The sequence below is a fragment of the Schistocerca nitens genome, chromosome 2 (genome assembly GCF_023898315.1).
Source record: "Schistocerca nitens isolate TAMUIC-IGC-003100 chromosome 2, iqSchNite1.1, whole genome shotgun sequence".
Taxonomy (NCBI): Eukaryota; Metazoa; Arthropoda; class Insecta; order Orthoptera; family Acrididae; genus Schistocerca; species Schistocerca nitens.
This window is the reverse complement of record NC_064615.1, coordinates 210,139,461-210,161,500: the sequence shown is the minus strand read 5'-3', so window position 1 is coordinate 210,161,500 and position 22,040 is coordinate 210,139,461. Positions and strand designations below refer to the sequence as shown.

Sequence of the window (22,040 nt, the reverse complement as noted above, 5' to 3'; positions counted from 1 at the left end):
GATAGGAATTTGGAGCCCTAGCGACACCTGTGCCGTGGCCAGCAGCGATAGGCTCCAAGCACTATGGGACTTAACATCTGTGGTCATCAGTCCCCTAGAACTTAGAACTACTTAAACCTAACTAACCTAAGGACATCACACACATCCATGCCCGAGCAGGATTGGAACCTGCGACCGTAGCGGTCACGCGGTTCCAGACTGAAGCGCCTAGAACCGCACGGCCACAAAGGGCCGGCGCGCAGCGATAGGTTTCTCGGTTAAGGACCCTTGGCGTGAACAGTCCGATCGAAGTGGTCCCAAGCATTTTCGAATGGCTTCACATCCAAGGAGACTGGTGGTCTGGGGAGTACGGTAAACCCATTCTGGTGCTCTTCGAACAGCGGACGTACACTGCGAGCTGTGTGACACATTGCATTGTCCTGCTGGTAGATGTCACCATGCAGAGGAAAAACAGATTGTGTGTAGGGGTGGACATAATCTCCAGGGATAGATGCATACTTGTGTTAATCGTTTCTTCCGGAATGATCATACCACAAGAGGGAATGCTACGAAAAAATTCCCCAGACCATATGGCTCCCTCATCTGGCCTAGATTCTTCTGACATTTGCTGCATGGTGTTTGCTTTCAGACGTTTCACGCCGTACACGCGTAAAATAAGATTCATGTGGAAAGGCCACACTGTGAACTTGCAGTTCCGGTATTGGCGTGCGAATTCCAGCCTTCGCCAATGAACGGCGGTCAACATGGATGCATGAACCAGGCGCCTGCTGATGAGGGACATACGCAACAACGTTCGTTGAACGACAGTTGAGGAGCCACTGTTGGCGCCAGCCGGAGTGGCCGAGCGGTTCTAGTCGCTTCAGTCTGGAACCACGCGACCGCTACGGTCGCAGGATCGAATCCTGCCTCGGGCATGGATGTGTGTGATGTCCTTGGGTTAGTTAGGTTTAAGCAGTTCTAAGTTCTAGGGGACTGATGACCACAGCAGTTCAGTCCCATAGTGCTCAGAGCCATTTGAACCATTTTTGAACCACTGTTGGCAGCCCCTTGATTCATCTGGGCGGTCAGCTGCTCAACAGTTGCACACTTACTCGCCCGTACTCGTTTCACCATCATCATGTGGTGCACCATAGTTGCCTCAGTGCCGGTTTTGGATTGTGTCATTTTGTCATTGACAATATAATGTAGCCACAGCAGCATGCCAACAGTTTACCAATTTAACCACTCCAGAAACGCTTTTACCATTGGCCCGAAAGCCAATGATCATGCCATTTTGGACGTCAGATAAATCGCCCCGTTTCCGCATTCCAACAACGACAGCACTATTTTCCACATCCCCCCACACGCTTAATATACCCTCCACTGCCAGTGCTGCCACCTGCCGTCTGTGATTGGTTATAGTACGTTGACGTCGAACCTAGGTCATATTAACGTGACTGGACCATTTAGTTTTCTGTCTGTATTCCAAGGAATGCGCTGCGTGTCTTGTTCCCATTCGCTCACAGTACCTTTAATTAACAACAACAGCACCCATTTTACTCTTCCCCTTCAAGCTTGCATTCATTATAGCTCGGGTCTGTCTTCGATTAGTTTTTTCGGCAGTGTTATTTGCTCGTTAACAGCGATACACAGCTGTATGGACAGGTTTTCTGATGGAGAGTTGGCCGATATGCATCTCGTATATGGATTCACTGAACGCAGTGGAAGAAGAGGCACAATGAAGCTAAGCTGAGATGTTCCGGCAGATACGACAACCACATCACAGTACATGGAATTTATTCCCAGTTGCGAATATGGGTAACCATCAGCTGTGTAATGGAATGACGAATTTGTAAATTTGTGCCAGACCGGGAATCGAACCCGGATTTCCCGCTTATCGCGAGCAGGCACCTTATGATTTGGCTATCCAAACACACCTGACGGCCAAACTTCCAAATGTCGTCAACCATGCATCCATACATCCATATGTATATTCATGTACAGGTGAGACAATTTACTTGAAAGTTGCTTGCCCTGTGTCGGCGGATAAATACGATATTTTTGTTCTTTCTTACGCCGAATTACGATGCAGTTGCATTCGGAATAACACAGGCACTGCAATTTCGTATATGTCACAGTACACTGTCTCGTCTGAAAGTTGTTGCGTCAATCTGTGTTACGACACGTACGGTTTTGTTATAGCATATTACAGGCTTCTTCGCTGCTGTGAAGGTGTTAGTCAAAGAAACAAGGATGATTTGACAAGAAATCGAACAAGTCGTAATTACAATATTACTGGCCGGCCGCGGTCGCCGAGTGGTTTTAGACGCTTCAGTCCGGAACCGCGCGACTGCTACGGTCGCAGGTTCGAATCCTGCCTCGGGCATGGATGTGTGTGATGTCCTTGGGTTAGTTAGGTTTAAGTAGTTCCAAGTTCTAGGGGACTGATGACCTCAGATGTTATGTTCCAGAGTGCTCAGAGCCATTTGGACCATTTTGAACAATGTTACTCTGTAACAAGCCTCTGGAGAACCTGACTCCGTTATACCAAAATACTCAGAACGCGTCTCTGTACAACCTCTGAAAGTTTGTCGGTGCAGTTCTAGTTCACCCTGTATGCTCATCAGCAGTTGAGTTAGAGACATAAACTCAGTAGCGTGAAATACACTCTTTCACCCTGACGATGGCGCTGACGTAACGTGGCTTGCACTTTACGAGACTTCGAAAGTGTGAAGGCATGCCATCCTGTAACATGACTGCTCAACTGATGCCAACAATTCAGCGAGATTTCTGGGAACTGGACCCAGGCGATCACATCCTTATGGCAAGAACCTCAGTAGCGCCAAGTACTTTTCCCGTCATTTCAGCTGTTCGCTTCTCGCTAATTAGCTCAGTCACAACTGTGCATCCTGTGCGTCGCTGTTATTTTTCAAATCGAATGACGGCTGTGAAGTCTAAACCAGCACCTGTTTAAACGAATCTGAATGTGACTCAGAGCACGAACTCTTCAGTTTCTTTCGTCATCAAGATCGTCGGCCTCCACCAAATGTTCAAGTGACTTCACTTCATAAACTATAGTTTCCAGTTCTAAGTTTATGATTGTGTGGGAACACGAGAGTTTACAGCAAGTGTGCAGCAGCACTCTTGATTTGCGGCCGTGAGACATGCAGTTGTAATGAGGATGTGTATTGACTATTATTAATAGAGACAGGGAAACAAGCCAGTGGAACAGCTGACGGACTGGAGAGGTAGACGTAATTATGACTAAAAAATGAAATGTAGAGGGAGAGACATGTATCCACGACACGTGCGAAAGATTTCCCAACGTATAGAAACCGTTTGATAATGTAAAATGGTGCAAGACGTTGGAAATTCTCAGGGAAAGAGTTACAAGCGGTGATAAACTACAGGCTAGAAGGGTCATATGCAATATGTACAAGAATCAAGAGGGAACAAGAAGGATGGAATAGCAAGAATGAAGTGTTGGGATTAAAATGGGTGTAAGTAGGCATACAGTCTTTCGCACAGCTAATCAGTATATACTGCACATCAAAGGAGCAAAGATGGATAGAAAATATGGGTTCAGAACTGGGATTGAAATTCAGATTGAAATCTGTTCAAATGGTTCAAATCTCTCTGAGCACTATGGGATTTAACATCTGAGGTCATCAGTCCCCTAGAACTTACAACTACTTAAACCTAACTAACCGAAGAACATCACACACATCCATGCCCGAGGCAGGATTCGAACCTGTGACAGTAGCAGTCGCGCGATTCCGGACTGAAGCGCCCAGAACCGCTCGGCCACCGCGGCCGGCGGGAAATCTGTATATATTATAAAAATGTATGTGTGTATGTATGTTCCACATCTCCCTCTAAACCACTGGACCAATTTCAACTGTACTTGTTACACAGCGACCTTACTGTCAGGCAACAATCGCTTTGGAGGTAAGAACCACACACCTGTGAAAGCGGTGGGGGTCAAAAATTACGAATTTACAGACTTTATTCACCCATTATTTAAGAGTGAGAGCACTTAAAACCAAACCTTCAGATGTCAGACACTCGGATCGGTACCAAACGTTGTGTGTCGATAGAGTATCAATCAAAACACCGATTTAGTTCGTGGTGTGTGTTGTTGTCTAGTAGAACATGCGTCAACTGTAATTAAAAGTAACACCAGAACTAGGGGCAAAGGAAAAGCTTAACTGTGAGTGATTCAATTGTAGATCTTGCGTGAGTGAGTAGGTAGAGGGTGAGATTGCAGCTCCGAAGGTGCGCGATCGAAGCCCACCGAAGGTAATTTCTTTTAAGTTTTTACGCGTGAAACTGTTATATGGGAGAACATTTTCCTGACGTGTAAAAGGACTTTTCGGAGTTTGTAGCAATGCTCTTTTGGCAGTCTGCTTTCGCAGTACATTTGAGTAGATGGGTGTGATGTTCTGTCGCACATGCCCGACAGAACACCACATCTGTCTACAGAAATGTACTCTATGGATTCGCTACATTCACCTAACGAAGCGAAAACAGACTGCCAAAAGAACATTGCTAAAAACTCCGAAAAATTACGTGTCAGGAAAATGTTCTCCCATATAATAGTTTCACTGTTATTAGTGGGGTTTGACCACAGGACCTTCAGTATGACAATCTCACGTTCTACCAATCTTTTTTTTTCCATTTCTTTCGTTGCATCTGGTCGTAGCGGACATCACATGACATCCGTTTAAGATCGCTGTGGATCCTTTCACTCAATTTTTTTATTACAGAGACCAGCCAACACTCTAACCGAACTCGCTGAGCTTCCATGCAAGCGTCGAAACCCACCTACCCGAGATCTACAATTGCACAGTTATGCTTTTCCTTTGCTCCATAGTTCTGGTGTTATTTTTAATTAACGTTTACGCATGTTCTACTGGACGACAGCACATAGCACGAACTATATCGGAATTTTGGTTGATAGTCTATCGACATAAACAATGTTTGGTACCGATCTGTGTTTCTGACATCTGGAGGTTTGGGTCTTAGTGACTTCTACCGAAATTTACACGTAATTTGAAATCATTACGAGATTTTTTCCTCGCTGACAGTCCCTACAAAATAATGAAAGGCAAACAGTTTATCGCTTAATACTTTTCCACAGTTCATGCAGTAAAAGTACCGCATGAGGCATGACTTTGTTTTTTTTGTGGTTATAGGGCGCACAACTACAATGGTCATTAGCGCCCAGACTAAGTTAGGAATGCACTGCGAGGCACAAGGTTAAAACAGCAACTAAAAGGGACAACACTATAAAAGACATATTAACAGGCATAGGATTAAAAAAAAAAACAGCATAATCAAATGTCCTTAGACAGGTTTGTCAAGTGGATAAAACGAAGAACGCGCTAAAATGGCATCCAGGGTACATGGCAGGCCAAGATCAACGCGCAGTGGATTAAAATTCGGACAGGACGTTAAAATGTGGCGTACCGTCAGCAATTGCCCACATGGGCAGAACGGCGCCGGCGCAGCCGTGAACAGATGGCAACGCAAGGCTTCACGCAAGTCTGCTCATACGAGAGGAGATCACAAAACTCCATTGGCAAGTTCTCCTTCATCCTCCCTACATCCCAAAACTCGCACCTTCCGACTTTCATCTGTTTGGCCTGAGTACGGAAAAACGCCGCGGGAAGCAGTACGTGAATTATGGGGAAGTTATTGTTGCAGCAAGAAGTTGACTTCCACGTCGACCAGTGGAATAGTACTATGTGGGCACACAGGCTCTCCAAGTAAGGCAGTCGCATTGAACGGAGATTATGTTGAAAAATATAGACTTTTGTAGCAAAAAGATTGGGGAATAATATTTTTAGTGGAATCCTGAATAAAACTATCCTGCTTTTCAAAAAAAAAGTGTTGGCTTACTTATTGAACTATCGTCGTGTAATATACACTACTGGCCATTAAAATTGCTTCACCAAGAAGAAATGGAGATGATAAACAGGTATTCATTGGACAAATATATTTTACTAAAACTGACATGTGATTACGTTTTCACGCAATTTGGATGCATAGATCCTGAGAAATCAGTACCCAGAACAACCACCTCTGGCCGTAATGACGACCTTGATACGCCTGGTCATTGAGTCAAACAGAGCTTGGATGACGTGTACAGTTACAGCTACAACACGATACCACAGTTAGTGACTGGCGTATTGTGACGAGCCAGTTGTTCGGCCACCATCGACCAGACGTTTTCAGGTGGTGAGAGATCTGGAGAATGTGCTGACCAGGGCAGCATTCGAACATTTTATGTGTCCAGAAAGGCCCGTACAGGACCTGCTACATGCGGTCGTGCATTAGCCTTCTGAAATGTAGGGTTTCGCAGGGATCGAATGAAGGGTAGAGCCACGGGTCGTAACACATTTGAAATGTAACGTCCACTGTTCAAAGTGTCATCAGTGCGAACAAGAGGTGACCGACACGAATAACCAATGGCACCACATACCATCACGCCGGGTGACACGCCAGTATGGCCATAACGAATACGCGCTTCCAATGTGCGTTCACCGCGATGTTGCCAAACACGGATGCGACCATCACGATGCTGTAAACAGAACCTGGATTCGTCCGAAAAAAAGAGGTTTTGCCATTCGTGCACCCAGGTTCGTTGTTGAGTACACCATCGCAAGCGCTCCTGCCTGTGATGCAGCGTCAAGGGTAACCGCACCCACGGTCTCCGAGCTGATAGTCCATGCTGCTGCAAACGTCGTCGAACTGTTCGTGCAGATCGTTGTTGTCTTGCAAACTTCCCCATCTGTTGACTCAGGGATCGAGACGTGGCTGCACGATCCGTTACAGCCATGCGGATAAGATGCCTGTCATCTCGACTGCTAGTGATACGAGGCCGTTGGGATCCAGCACGGCGTTCCGTATTACCCTCCTGAACCCACCGATTCCATATTCTGCTACAGTCATTGGATGTCGACCAACGCGAGCAGCAATGTCGCGATACGATAAACCGCAATCTGCGATACGCTGCAATCCGACCTTTATCAAAGTCGGAAACGTGATGGTGCTCTTTTCGCCTCCTTACACGAGGCATCAGAACAGCGTTTCACCAGGCAACGCCGGTCAACTGCTGTTTGTGTATGAGAAATCGGTTGCAAACTTTCCTCATGTCAGCAGGTTGTAGGTGTCGCCACTGGCGCCAACCTTGTGTGAATGCTCTGAAAAGCTAGATCATTTGCGTATCACAGCATCTTCTTCCTGTCGGTTAAATTTCGCGTCTGTAGCACGTCATCTTCGTGGTGTAGCTATTTTAATGGCCAGCAGTGTAGTTTGGGGAGGGGTGCCATGACTCCATGCCTCCGCCACCCATCTCTTCGCCCCTTGGACTGGCGCCTGTTGTTTGATTGACATCCACATGTGATTCACGAGAGCTTTTTCATGAGAGTTACTGAGTCGCTAATCTTAGCTATCCGACATGCCACCGTTTTCTCTCTCTCCCTCCGCCACCGTATGAGCCCACGCGTCTGAGTATGTGCCAACTCTCGCACAGCGCCTGTGGACAATGGCTGTTGCCTGAATGAGTGCTGTGCAAACACGGCGAACAGAGCAGCGGAAGAAGACGGCTTCCTCTGTTGTTCGGAGCTCTGGCGCTGGCGGATGCCGTGAGGCACGCAGGCACTGCTAACAGCACCTGGGGGACTCATATAAACGTCGGCCGGAAGACGGACTGTGGTTGACACTGCACCTCGAAGACGCCATGCTCCGCCACTCGATCGCTGCCTTCTTGCTGGTGGCTGCGTGCTCTGGTAAGATACGTGAGCGTAAGGATGTCTGCAACTTTTCTTCTATCGCAGTGGAAATTCTCTGTGCGAGGGTTGTCTGAAAAGTTTCCGACCCCGTCATGAGGATGGCAGCACTTGTCAACAAAAGATGAGGAATTAGTAGGCGCTTACCTGTTAACGCATTCACCCAAATTTCAGCTATTCTGGACGGACAGTTGTTGTTTGACAGTCGGTTTAATGGCTCGATGCGCGTGTTTTTGTGAAAATGGATAGGTTCGAGGATCGAGCTGTCATTAGATTTTTGTTTATGAAAATTAGTATGCCTACGCAAATTAAACAGTAATAGGTTGCTGTTTACAGGGACTCTGCACAATCATTTACCACCGTGAAATTTAGGGCAGCTGAGTTTAAACTTGGGTGACGATGAACGTTCGGCATGGCCAAAAACCTCAACCACTGACGACAACATTGTTCAAAAAATGGTTCAAATGGCTCTGAGCACTATGGGACTTAACATCTATGGTCATCAGTCCCCTAGAAATTAGAACTACTTAAACCTAACTAACCTAAGGACATCACACAACACCCAGCCATCACGAGGCAGAGAAAATCCCTGACCCCGCCGGTAATCGAACCCGGGAACCCGGACGTGGGAAGCGAGAACGCTACCGCACGACCACGAGATGCGGGCAACAACATTGTTCAAGTTCACCAAATGTTGCTAGAGAACAGTCGAATCAGCGTTAAAGAGATAACAGAGGCTTTGAGCATAACTAAACAACTTGAAACTTCCTGGCAGATTAGAACTGTGTGCCGCCGGCCACTGTGAGCGAGCGGTTCTAGGTGCTTCAGTCCGGAACTGCGCTGCCACTACGGTCGCAGATTCGGGCATGGATGTGCGTGATGTCCTTAGGTTAGTTAGGTTTAAGTAGTTCTAAGTTCTAGGGGACTGATGACCTCAGATGTTGTCCCATAGTGCCTAGAGCCATTTGAACTATTTGTAAACTGTTTGCCGGACCGAGACTCGAACGCGTGACCTTTACCTTTCGCGGGCAAGTGCTCTATCATCTGAGCTACCCAAGCCTGATTCACGCTCCGTCCTCACCGCCTTACTTCCGCCAGTACCTCGTCTCCTACCTTCCAAACTTCACAGAAGCTCTCCTGCGAAACCTGCAGAACTAGCACTCCTGGAAGAAAGGATATTGCGGAGACACGGATTTGCCACAGCCTGGGGGACATTTCCAGAGTGAAACATCACCCTAAGGGCCTGCAGTCATGGACTGTGTGGCTGGTCACGGCGGAGGTTCGAGTCCTTCCTCGAGCATGGGTGTGTGTGTTTGTCCTTAGGATAATTTAGGTTAAGTAGTGTGTAAGCTTGGGGACTAATGACCTTAGCAGTTAAGTCCCATAAGATTTCGTACACATTTGAACAAATTTTCACTCTGCAGCGGAATGTGCACTGATATGAAACTTACTGGCAGATTAAAAATGTGTGCTGGACCGAGACTCGAACTCAGGACCTTTGCCTTTCGCGGGCAAGTGCTCTACCTCTGAACTACCCAGGTACGACTGACACTGCGTCCACACCGCTTTACTTCCGCAGTTCTTCTTTCTGGAAATATCTCCCAGGCTGTGGCAAAGCCATGTCTCCGCAATATCCTTTATTCCAGGAGTGCTAGTTCTGCAAGTTTCGCAGGAGAGCTTCTGTGAAGCTTGGGAGGTAGGAGACGAGGTACTGACGGAAGTAAAGCGGTGAGGAGTGGACGTGAATCTTGCTTGGGTAGCTCAGATGGTAGAGCAATTGCCCGCGAAAGGTAAAGGTCCCGAGTTCGATTCTCAGTCCGACACACAGTTTTAATGTGCCAGGAAGTTTCATATCAGCGCACACTCCGCTGCAGAGTGTAAATTTTCATTCTGGTTCACTAAACATCGTGTTTGTCAGACACTGACTAAAAATTTGGGGATGAGGAAGCTCAACGTATACTTCGTACAACGACTGCTCATTCTGCGCCGTCTTATACCTCAGCGGCTGCCATGGCGGAAATCACGAACTGCGGTTTCACTGCTTGCTGCTTGACTACCCTCATTCTTCATCAGATCTTTTTTTTCACTTGGCTAAAAGTTGAGCTTTGAGACAAAAATTTTTGTGGAATGAAGAGACCATAAAATTCGTAAACAACTATTTTACAGAGAAAGGCAGTAACTATTATTTTTACAGGTTAAATAGATGGGAGCATTGGTGGGGAAAGCATAAAAAACTTACAAGGAGATCATATTGGAAATTAAAAATAAATTGAAGAAATTATGTCTTATTTCTTTGTTCGGTTGGAAACTTTTCAGACCACTTTCGTACATGGAGTGTTTGACTACTATAGGTTCAAAGGGGCTAGAAGATGGCAACGAAAGCAGCAAATAATCCTAATAAACATAGACCAGCGGTTACCGCAATATAAAGCATACATAAGTGCAGACATGCCAATGTTACGACAATCTCTAGTTCCAGGTACCATATCCCACAGTCAATAACGAACGCACTATGCACATGTAGCATCTGAAAAGATTTCCAAGACTCCACACTTTTTCAAATGAGTTAACGGCTGACATCCACTTCATATAAGGGCGTTCTAATGGCACAAGGTAGCGCTGTTCCATTACGAAGCTTATCCTCAGAGAAGACAACCGGACAGTGGAGTTCTCATAATGTCCAACAGAGCCCGTGTGAGACATCGTCTACAGCTTTTGCCTCTATACGGAAATTATTCTCTGACGTCTTAAGACATATCCTATCATCTAGCCTAAACCTTTGAAACAAATTTAAAGCGTCGGTGTAACCTACAACTATGGCGGTCAGAGTAACAACGTCTAAATATATCATGGTCATTTTGCGTCTTGCATATACTAAATAAATATCTACTGAATAACACTTTCACCCTGCAGCGAAGTGTGTGCTGTTACTGCCCGCTGGCCGCTGAAGACAAGTTTACGGGTTCAATTACCGGTTAGCCACGCAATTTTAATACGCCAGGAAGTTTAATAACAGCGAAAATGTGGAGTTTTGAAAGATAGGGGGGGGGGGGGGGGGAGAGGAGAGGGAGGTACTGCTAGAAGTAAAGCTGTGATGGCGGGTCGTGAGTCGTGCGTGGATAGGTCAGTTGGTAAGAGCAATGCCGACGTAAATAAAGTTTCCATTTTCATATCCAGGTCTGACATACACTTTAATTGTGTCAATAAGTTTGCTAAGTAAATAAATAAGTGAAAAGGAATTTGAAGGAATGTGTGAATAAATGGGGCAACACTTGAGCACTTGCAGTGCTTCCTGTGAAAGGCATTTAACAAAACCCTCTGCTACAGGCATATCATGGGAAATGAACAGGTTCTTCAGGTTCGAGTTTTATCCCCGTCTCGTATCCTTTTGTCGTCGACAGTTACCAGTGGGTACGGATGAAGAGTTATTTGACGCCACTAACATCGAGGCAAGTGGCCGCAGCGCTGGTGTGTAATGTCTTCTGTTTTTCTATTTTAGGCAACCTGTATCCCAGGTTCGAGAAGGTGGTCCGAGACCCGTTGGTATTCGACCTGCTCTACAGTACCACAGCTGGTGCTCATAATGAATCTTGGTACTTCGGTGTACCAGTCAACGTGTCCTCTTTCATCATCCCAACTCAGATGACTTGGTCCTCAGGTACGTTACTCACACAAAATCACTTGTTTCGACTCTATTGCGATCTGTCTAATGAACAATGCTGTAGTGCTTGCGCAAAATAGCTTATCCCCTGCACAGAAATGCATTCTCGTTCTCAGCTCTGGGAGAGTCGATACTTTTGAGCCGAAAGGGTGGGCTTAGTTGCCGTCGCCTGCTGAGCTGGGCGCTTTGTCTCACTAGTTCATTCGCTGATTTTCTTATTCGGTGCTCTAGTCAGGGACTACTGATACGCATGAGAGAAGGCTGCGGCTGTTGAACTCCACCTTCCCTGTCGCACGGTGGCTGGTCACAACGGAGCTGGCCGGCACCACTGCCGCTGTGCCCCCATCTACGACTCCGTCTGCGCATGTACTGGCCAAGTTATTTTGTGCGCACTCTGTCAAGGAAAGTGCCTGCAAGTTTGTATTTGGCGTGAAAGCCCACATCATTACAAATAACGCAGAAAGAAACGGAGTCCAGCACGAGGCTCGCTGCACCAACCACGAGTGACGGTGTCGTAGCGATGAGGCTCCAAGTGGCGTGCGGTTGCTGCCGTCCTTCCTATATCGCAAGCCGGAGAGAGTTCTCGTGATTTGGAGTCACCGGAGGCGTGGCTCAATGGGAGCACACCACTGAATCCACCAGACCCACGTGACCACTACCAGGGTCAGAAAGCAACTTGCAATTCTGTTGCCAACTGTGACGTCCATGGGGTGGTACTGAACATGTTACCACGCCCTGGATACTAACTGCGACCTCTCATTGTGACGTGAAACAATCCAGTTTTATAACACACTTTCTCTGTGAAAAATATTCATGACGTCGTTCAGTCTCTATCTCTCTCCCCCGCCCCCCCCCTCCCCCCACACACACACACCTGTATTACACAGGCTGCTAAAAAAAGGGTCCAATAGTTTGAGAGGTGGTAGTACTCACCAAAACAAGAAAGAAAGACAAGTAAACATGGGCTCTAGAAAGCCTACCTTACGAGCCATGAACACTTGTTCAATAGAATAGATGTGTTTCACAGTGTCGTAGAGGAACAAGTGTTCATAGCTCTTAGGGTATGAGTTTTAGAGCCCATGTTTACTGGACAATTTTTGCTTGTTTTGGTCCACATTACCTCCCCTCAAGATATGGAAAACAAAAAGCTTGCCGTAAAATAGATCTCTCTCATACTACCGAAGATGAAGAAGTACCCTTAGCTCTTAACTGTACTCCACCCGAATAGGCCTTGAGGGCCCAATGGTACCGACCGACCGCCGTGTCATCCTCAGCCCACAGGCTTCACCGGATGCGGATATGGAGGGGCATGTTGTCAGCACACCGCTCTCCCGGCCGTATGTCAGTTTTCGAGACCGGAGCCACTACTTCTCAATCAAGTAGCTCCTCAGTTTGCCTCACAAGGGCTGAGTGCACCCCGCTTGCCAACTGCGCTCGGCAGACCGGATGGTCACCCATCCAAGGGCTAGCCCAGGCCGATAGCGCTTAACTTAGGTGATTTGACGGGAACCGGTGTAACCACTCAGTAAGTGGTCAAAGAAGATGGCTGAATAACTTCTTTCTGTGCTGTACTAATACTAAGTGTACGATACTGCAAATCACTTCTGCTTCACGTATCACATTCAAGAGTACGAATGCAGATGTTTTTGAGAGGTAATTAAATATTTCATAAAATAATGCAATTCGTTTATGTGAGACACTCTTTAGCTTTTATTTCCATACACAAAGTAAATAACGTGATAAAATTTTTACAACAAACTTAATAAGAGTTCTGTTAGTGCTTCTGTCAGTGTGTCCGACTGTTTAAATAGCTGTCTGCTAGAAGTTCTTGAGTTGACAGCACATGTTATTCTTATTACATGCATGTGCGAAACAAACACTTTCTTTTTTCAATGATTATTTGCTCTGGGAAAGGATAAGACTTTACTGAATCAAAAAATCATTGTATGATGTATTCAGCTTCAAATTCTGATATTGTCTGCTAGGCAAAAGTCGCTGACCAGCTGCGACATAGTCGAGTATACGAACAGTGATCCGATACTGTCAAATGTTTTTTATTCCAGTCTTGCAATAATGACTGTGTGGACGATGTGGCCTATTCTACACCTTATTTTAGATCTATGTGACGATGCTGTGCTGATTATATTTGTATGTTTTGACGACGCAATTATGGCCTATCACTTTAGGACATGGTGTAGAAGAGATCTGAGGATGGTCATTACGGACTTAAACCGGTCATCGTCAAAAGAATTGACATTGTGATCAAAGACTGGAATAAAACATTTAAAAGTTGCAGAGCTCAGACATTTAAGAAGATCTGTAACATATGGCTTCCACTTCAGGTTTTTACCAGTATGAAGCTCCGTCTGAACAGGCCTCGGAAGGCCCAAAGGTACCGACCGACCACCGTGTCGTCCTCAGTCAATAGGCGTCACTAGGTTCGGATATGGAGGCTCATGTGCATCTGGTCAACACATAGTTCTCCTAGCTGCTGTGAGTTTTCGTGACCGAAGCCGTTACTTCTGATTCAATTAGTTCCTCCGTTTGGTTCACAACGGCTGAATGCACCTCGCTTGCCAAACGTACTCTCCAGGCCCGGACAGTCACTCATCCAAGTACTAGTCAAGCCCAGTAGCGCTTAACTTCGGTGATCTGACCAGGGTTCCCACTGTGATAAGGCTGTTGGGTTATCAATGTAAACACTTAAGAACTTAGAATATTCTCTTTCATTTACTAATTTACCATCATGCTTTATTTCTAATGCTTTGGTCAGACTTCATACGCATGGAAATGCTTATGTTGCGTTTCTGAGTTCGACAACAGTCCATTTGCCGATAATACTTATTAATTTTCACGAATATTTTATTTAGGATTTCAGGTAATGAAATTTATCAATTAGTTTCGAATATCTGCACAGTCAGCAAAAAGAACTGTTTCTGCTTCTAGAATAAATGATCTCAGATAACAATAACAAAAGCAGGCACAAAATCTATCCATTTGGTACAGTCATAGTGATTATTATCCGTTCTGAAAATGGGGGAACTGCAAGTGGAAATTACTGCCGAGCTAACTTAAAACCGCTCTTTTCTTCCTTCCGACAGGTCCAGAGGCGAACGGAACGTACGTGGAAGACGTGGAACTGCTCATCTACGAGGTGTATGACCGTTCGGAGACTTACCTGGTTGGCAACGGTTCATACTATGGGACGGTCAGCATGGGTAAAACGCTCCACATACCCGTGGTGAATATCACGACTGGAGGCGAGCTATACGTTAGACAGTACCTCACCAGTCTGGGATACAACTACATCCTCAGCTTCCACTTCAAGACGACCGGAATGTATCCCTGGTATATGACGCGCACATTTTCCTCGTATTCCCCTGTGAGTTCTTACACTGACGTAGAGGGTTTAGCTATTGGACTAACTTTCAGCAATGCCTAGAACTACATTGGTTCGGTGAACAGTGTTCGGGTCCAATTTTTTTCCATCCTCATATCGCTTCAGTGTCGGCTAAATGTCCCTTATTGACGAATTTTTCTTCGTTTTGTTTCCTTCTTAGCGGGCACGATCGAGAGTGTTCTTATAATTGAAGCAGATAACCAAATTGTATTTCAAGCAGCAGTTACCGGAAAAGGCTTCAGAAATTACGCGTAACTATTAAACAGAAGATCACGGGAAAAATTTAAAATATACCTGTACAAGAATGGAAAATTTTTGCTAATATGTACATTTTCGGTGTCATAATTTAAACTTTCGAGCAGTTAGCACATTTAGAACTTTAGATGTATTTGTAATTCCTATCAGAAACATTAGTTTAAAAATTAAAAGCAGGAAAGGGAAGTAAAAGTTACGGGAATAGAACTGTTCTACACATGTAGCACTTATAAAATAAATTACATTTACAAAACACAGCATTATTACACTTCGACTAGTTTAGCCCAGAAGTGGGCGAAGGCGACTGGATCATAAGTTTTTGACATTACGTGGTAAATTGTGCAAGGGGTTGGGAATGGGGTGATTGGCCGTGATCGGGACAGGAGTATGTGTAGGGTTGTCTGGATCTTACCACTATTGCCGTATGTTACGTGTTTTTTGACAATAGCGTCGGGATAGTACTTAAAAACTGTAACTGTAACAAAGAAGTGGCACAAATTAACAATTAGTGACGATCTGAAACAGATGCTGTGAACACTGCATACAATTCAATATTTTTCTTAACTGTCATCCTGAGTCATCAACTCGTGTCGAGTTTAAATATTCTTACATTCCACATTTCTCTTCTACACTCCTATGCGCGGTGATGCGACAAGTGGCCACAGCTGAACTTTGAAGTGCGTTTCCATAACACCTCTCATCTTCTTCGTATACCGAACTGTGAACGATGAGTGAAGACTGAGAGGCGTAACGATTATAATTCATTTGCTTTACTGGAAGCCGTCTTGTTCATCGACAACACATCCTTGACTTATGTACCTGCTAAGGTACACTTTGCTCTCATGTCATTGTTATATGTGTAAAATAACCATGGCTTTCAAATAAAGTTGAGATTTATATAATAGTTTTCTAGTACTTGTTTTCATACCATGACTGCACAATAAAGCTGATAGTTTATAAAGTGTATTTTGTGTGTATCTCCAGGCATTTATTGAGATTAATATGTGTATGAAAATTTCTGTGATGATCAAATAAAATTATATTGCAACAACAATGAAACGTCTTTGGTAGATTCCTCCAAAATTCACTTCTCCCAGCGAAGGATACAAGAGGGTGCCAATGAAAATGTGTCATTATTGTTTGTATGAGTTTCTGAGATGTGCAGAGTAAGAGTATGTCTTTTTAGAAGTTTACTGCTGTTTTCAAAATTAATGTCACTTTTATGAAAGATAATAGCACCCAATAAATTGTTGTAAGAATTCTGTTTATTGGTATGATAAGCTCTTTGTGCGAAGAACGTGTGATTTACATCTTCCATAGTTAAGTCGTACAATTCACATTAAGAATCGTTTGGTGTTTGTATTAGGTAGAGATAATCCACCATTAAATGGATTTCATTCTCTGTACCTCAGTTCATATGTAACTGACCAGTTTCTCGCACTCAACAGAAAGTCAGAACTTGCAAAACAGATGTCTATACAGAGTGAGTCAAAAAGGACGTTACAATTTTGGAATGATATAGAAATTTATTGAGGTAACTTACAGGATCGGTAGATGTGTCATTTTGTAGCAAACTACCTCAAGTTTCGCATAAAACTGCCAAGTGTCATTTTGGTTCGATGTGACTACCAATTTTATTGGCGAACATACCACCGATAATCAATTTCTTCCAACCTCGTTGTAGCAAATCGGCGGTAACTTGTGCAACGGCAGCATACATTCGATTTTTCAGTCGGTCAAATTTTTTGATAGGGGATGAATATACACACGGTCTTTAATGAAACCCAAGAGAAAGAAATCCAGTGGTGTCTGGGAAGCGAGGTGGCCACACGAATGGCCCTTCTTGGCCAATTAACCGACCTGGGAATTGATTATCGAGAAAACCTCGAACTTCAGCAAGGAAATGAGGTGGTGCATCGTCTGGTTGATAGTAAACCATCCCATCTCGGTCATCTTCATCGATCTTTGGAATTAAAAAACTTCGAAAATTGTACAGTCCTTTTTGATGCACCCTGTATTTTCCATTAAAGCAAGAATCTGATAAAATACGTAGCACATCAAACAAATACAACAGGACGCAGACTTTCACATACACATATGAGTCAAACCATTGTGACTATCTGCTTAATATCGCCTTGGTCCGTCTTCAGAAAACAAAGTGCCAGTTTTGTGGGGCATGGATTCGAAAGTCATTGACATCTTTCCGGAGGTATGTGGCACCAGATGCCTAGGCTCAGGTCACTCAATTCCGTTAAATCACAGGTCGGTTGTATTTGGACACGGATCTGGCGTCCGATAGTGCCCCAAATGGGTTCGATAGGGTTCGGATCAAGCCAGTTTGGTAGTAAAGTCATTAAACTGAGTTCACTATCACACTCCTCAAACCACTATAGTACGATTCTAGCCTTGTGACACGAACAGTTCGCTTATGGACATGCTAACGCCGCGAGGGAAGACAAGGATGAAGGGATGTAGACGGTCCTCAATAATGTTCATGCAGTCCACAGCTGTGATAATGCCTTTGATAAGGGATTCTCAAACTTTTTTGATCGAACCCCATTCTGAAACAGAAGTTATTTTGCCCGCTCACCCCCCCCCTCCCGATCCTTTTACTTTCCTTCTTCAGAACTTCTTATACTTGGTAAAATAGCCCACAATGTGTATTTACTTCTGCTAATTATTGGAGATATCGATTACAATAATAATTAGAGTGTCGTTTGAAAACATCAGAGTTCAATTTTTTTTAAAAATTGTTATTAATTTGTATTATTCAAAGGTTGTGAAAGTAACCAATTGAAATCAGCCTATAAGTAACGACGGCTGCGTGTGCACCTCCAAATGACGATAGAGCAATAGTCAACATTTAAATGCCAATTTAAAAGCAGCTATATCCAGACTGATCAACCAAAAAGTAAATAAACTAGAGTGAAAATGCATACGGTTCAAAATCCTGAAATTTTCAGACATTTGTGGATTTAGTGTGATCTGTGTTCCTGAATTTGTGAAGAAAGCAGATCCACTCCTGGTTGGATCTTTGAAACAGCAACTCACAGATCAGCTTCGAGCTGCGGTCGAGACCGATGTTTCGTCTTGATTAATGCCACTGCGAAAAATGTTAACTCGTACAAGTAAATACACACATCAAAAAAAGTTTTCCATTACCTCGGTTCCGAGAGTTCCGGAACCTGTACAGAAAATTGGAACACACATCAACATAAACATAATTTCCGCTCTTTTTATTGCTCATGAAAACCACACATTGCACGTTGTACGAGCATACAGCGAGACCTTCAGAGATGGTGGTCCAGATTGCTGTACACACCAGTACCTCTAATACCCAGTGGCACGTCCTCTTGCACTGATGCGTCGTGGCACAATATTCACAAGTTCATCAAGGCACTGTTGGTCCAGATTGTCCCACTCCTCAACGGCGATTCGGCGTAGACCCCTCAGAGAGGTTGGTGTGTCACGTCGTCCATAAACAGCCCTTTTCAGTGTATCCCAGGCATTTTTATAGGGTTCATGTCTGGAGGACATGCTGTCCACTCTAGTCGAGCGACGTCGTTATCCTGAGGAAAGTCATTCACAAGATGTGTACGATGGGGGAGCGAATTGTCGTCCATGAAGACGAATGCCTCGCCAGTATGCTGCCGAAATGGTTGTACTATTAGTCGGAGGATGGCATTCACGTATCGTACAGCCGTTACGGCGCCTTCCAAGACCACCAGCGGCGTATGTCGGCCCCGCATGATGCCACCCCAAAATAGCAGGGAACGTCTACCATGCTGCATTCGCTGGTCAGTGTGTCTAAGGCGTTCAGCCTGACCGGGTTGCCTCTAAACAGGTCCCCGACGATTCTCTGGTTGAAGGCATATGCCACACTCTTCGCTGAAGGAAACGTGATGCCAATCCTGAGCGGTCCATTCGGCATGTTGTTGGGCCCATCTGTACCGCGGTGCATGGTGTCGTGGTTTCAAAGATGGACCTCGCCATGGACGTCGGGAATGAAGTTGCGCACCATGCTGCCTATTGCGCACAGTTTGAGTCGTAACACGACGTCCTGTCGCTGCACGAAAAGCATTATTCAACATGGTGGCGTAGCTGTGAGAGTTCCTCCGAGCCATAATCCGTAGGTAGCGGTCATCCACTGCAGTAGTTGCCCTTGGGCGGCCTGAGCGAGGCATGTCATCGACAGTTGCTGTCTCTCTGTATCTCCTCCATGTCCGAATAACATCATTTTGGGACACTCCGAGACGCCTGGACGCTGCCTTATTGAGAGCCCTTCCTGGCACGAAGTAGCAATGTGGACGTGATCGACCGCGGTATTGGCCTTCTAGGCGTGCTTGAACTACAGACAACACGAGCTGTGTACCTCCTTCCTGGTGGAATGACTGGAACTGGTCGGCTGTCGGACCCCCTCCGTCTAATAGGCGCTGCTCGTGCGTGCTTGTTTACATCTTTGGGCAGATTTAGTGACACCTCTGTACAGTCAAAGGGACTGTGTCTGTGATACAATATCCACAGTCAACGTCTATCTTCAGGAATTCTGTGAACTGGGTGATGCTAAATTTTTTTTGGTGTGTGTATGTGCGACGGGTAATGAAACGTCCGCAGTCCCACTTGCTAAAGTGGGATATTCATTCCGAGCCTACACCGTAAATTTTCAAGAGAATTCGATTTAAATTAATTTGTATTCTGTCACTTGAGAGGTGTATCAGTTCCTTCTGTTCTTCTGTTGACAGGTGTTCTGTTATGATCGAATCTAAAGAATGTGGATCCAATGATACTAAGATGGAGGTTCCGGAAATTTATTCTTAAACTAGTAGTGAGTCTCTAGCAGAATGAGGTTCTTACTCATTGGTCTGAAGATGACCACAGTAGTGGTCGAAACCGGTCACCATACTAAATAAATTGTGATCAAGACTGTTTTTAATAGTAAAAATTTGTAACATGTTGACCACTGTCACTCCCACAACGTATTCAAAAGTAATTAATATTCTTGAACTGTTGACAAAAGTTTTCGAAATGGACTATGCCAATTCTACTATGAGGGACAGTAAAATAAAAGCCGAACACTCACCACGACGAGACCATGGAACGGTTCTCTGTAACCACAACACGTGTTAAGACATTTATCCCACTGGGAGACGAGACGGCCAATTCCTGTTTCTTGGACCGCGGTCGGCCGCTGACGGATCAACAGCCGCACTCGCTCTTGTACTTCCTCGTCGGCTGAATCCGACGTTTACGCATGTTTTTCATCAGTTCCCTAAAGATTTGAAAATCATATGGTTAAAGGTCCGGGCTGTACGGAAGATATTGCAGAGTTTTCCAACTAAATCGCTCAGTCGTTCAGCACTTTGTCCCATTTGCAGTGTGGGGGCGGGTAGTATCGCGCTACAGTATGATTTCGTCCGACAGCATTCCGACAGCACGGCGGCAAACAACAAAGCCAGCAGCGGAAACATCCCACATATCCAACGCCAAAGCAATCCAAGCTGTTCACACAAGTTTCAGTAAGGTCATGATGACTTCCTTCTTGGCCTCTGCTCGTCGAGTTCCTGTAGCGTGGAACCGCAATTAACGCACAGTGCTAGGGGTGCTTTGCAGAAATGCGATGCTCACACAGTCAAAACGCCCAGGAATGCTGCCGGACGGAATCATCCTGTTACACTATAACGGCCGTCCCCACATCACCAATCGGACGAAGGCGAAGCTTCAGCGATTTAATTGGGAAACGCTGTAACATCCTCTGTAAAGCCCGCATCTTCCACAATGTGATTTTCACATATTTGGCGACCTGAGGAAAGACGTTCGTGACTGTTGGTTTCACTAGGACAAGGATATACAAGAGTGGTTGCAGTTGCGTATCCATCAGCGGCTTACCGCATTCGACGAAACAGGAACTGATCGTCTTCCCTCTCTGTGGGATAAATGTCTTCATGTACCGGGTGATCAAAAAGTCAGTATAAATTTGAAAACTGAGTAAATCACGGCATAATGTAGATAGAGAGGTACAAATTGACACACATGCTTGGAATGACATGGGGTTTTATTAAAACCTAAAACAAATACAAAAGTTCAAAAAATGTCCGACAGATGGCGCTTCATCTGATCAGAATAGCAATAATTAGCATAACAAAGTAAGACAAAGCAAAGATGATGTTCTTTACAGGAAACGCTCAGTATGTCCACATCGTAAACATCGTACGTTCCATCAGGTGTTTATCAGCCAGGATGGGCATGATGTGATTCTGTAACATATCGGCGTACCTCTCACCCGTCACAGTAGCAGTTACAAAACCAGAATCACGCATTTCCTCGAAGAAAAAATGGTCGATAATGGTAGATGTGGTAAATCCAACCCATACCGTGACTTTCTCGGCGTGCAATGGAGTTTCCACGACAGTTCTAGGATTTTCGGTAGCCCAAATTCAGCAGTTGTGGGCGTTGACAGACCATCGGAGCGTGAAATGAGCTTCGTCGGTCCACAACACGTTACTCGACCAATCGTCATCTTCCGCCATCTTTTGAAACGCCCACACCGCAAATGCCCTCCGCTTCACTAAATCGCCAGGTAACAGTTCATGATGCTGATGGGTTTTGTACGGATAGCATCGGAGGGTACGCCTAATTGCAAACCAAACAGTAGTGTATGAAATGCCGGTGCGACGTGCTACTGCACGAGCACTGACTTCCCCGTGCATAGACGAACCCGCTACAGTCTCCATTCATGTCTCAGCAGCATTACGCCTTGTGCTCGGTCGGCCACTACGGGGTCTATGGTCTAAACAACCCGTGGCTTCGAACTTCAAAATCATTCTCGCCACAGCTGCATTTGTCAACGGACCTTTACCCGTTCGAATTCTTCCTATGGCAATAGGATCGTAACTCTGAATAGCACATTCCCCATTCTGATAATACAGGTTCACTAAAAGCGCCTTTTCAGGTA

The 22,040-nt window shown here is 45.1% G+C and overlaps 2 protein-coding genes across 3 annotated transcripts in view; one reads left to right on the top strand and one right to left on the bottom strand.

Moving 5' to 3' along the window:
• Nucleotides 1–22,040, bottom strand: part of LOC126235920 (adenylyl cyclase 78C-like) — a 751,097-nt gene that overhangs the window by 223,137 nt on the left and 505,920 nt on the right. The gene's annotated exons all lie outside the window — the stretch shown is intronic.
• LOC126235923 (uncharacterized) lies at nucleotides 7,643–15,992 on the top strand. The gene is made up of 3 exons (XM_049944881.1): nucleotides 7,643–7,772; nucleotides 11,272–11,430; nucleotides 14,535–15,992. Exons 1-3 carry the CDS (start codon nucleotides 7,724–7,726, stop codon nucleotides 14,873–14,875), a joined length of 549 nt encoding a protein of 182 aa, XP_049800838.1. The 5' UTR covers nucleotides 7,643–7,723; the 3' UTR covers nucleotides 14,876–15,992.

Bases quoted from the DNA above. Each gene is read 5' to 3' on its own strand.
- LOC126235923 (XM_049944881.1), top strand. From the start codon at position 7,724: ATGCTCCGCCACTCGATCGCTGCCTTCTTGCTGGTGGCTGCGTGCTCT. The intron at 7,773-11,271 runs GTAAGATACGTG...TTTCTATTTTAG, and splicing joins GCTGGTGGCTGCGTGCTCTG to GCAACCTGTATCCCAGGTTC. The intron at 11,431-14,534 runs GTACGTTACTCA...TCCTTCCGACAG, and splicing joins TCAGATGACTTGGTCCTCAG to GTCCAGAGGCGAACGGAACG.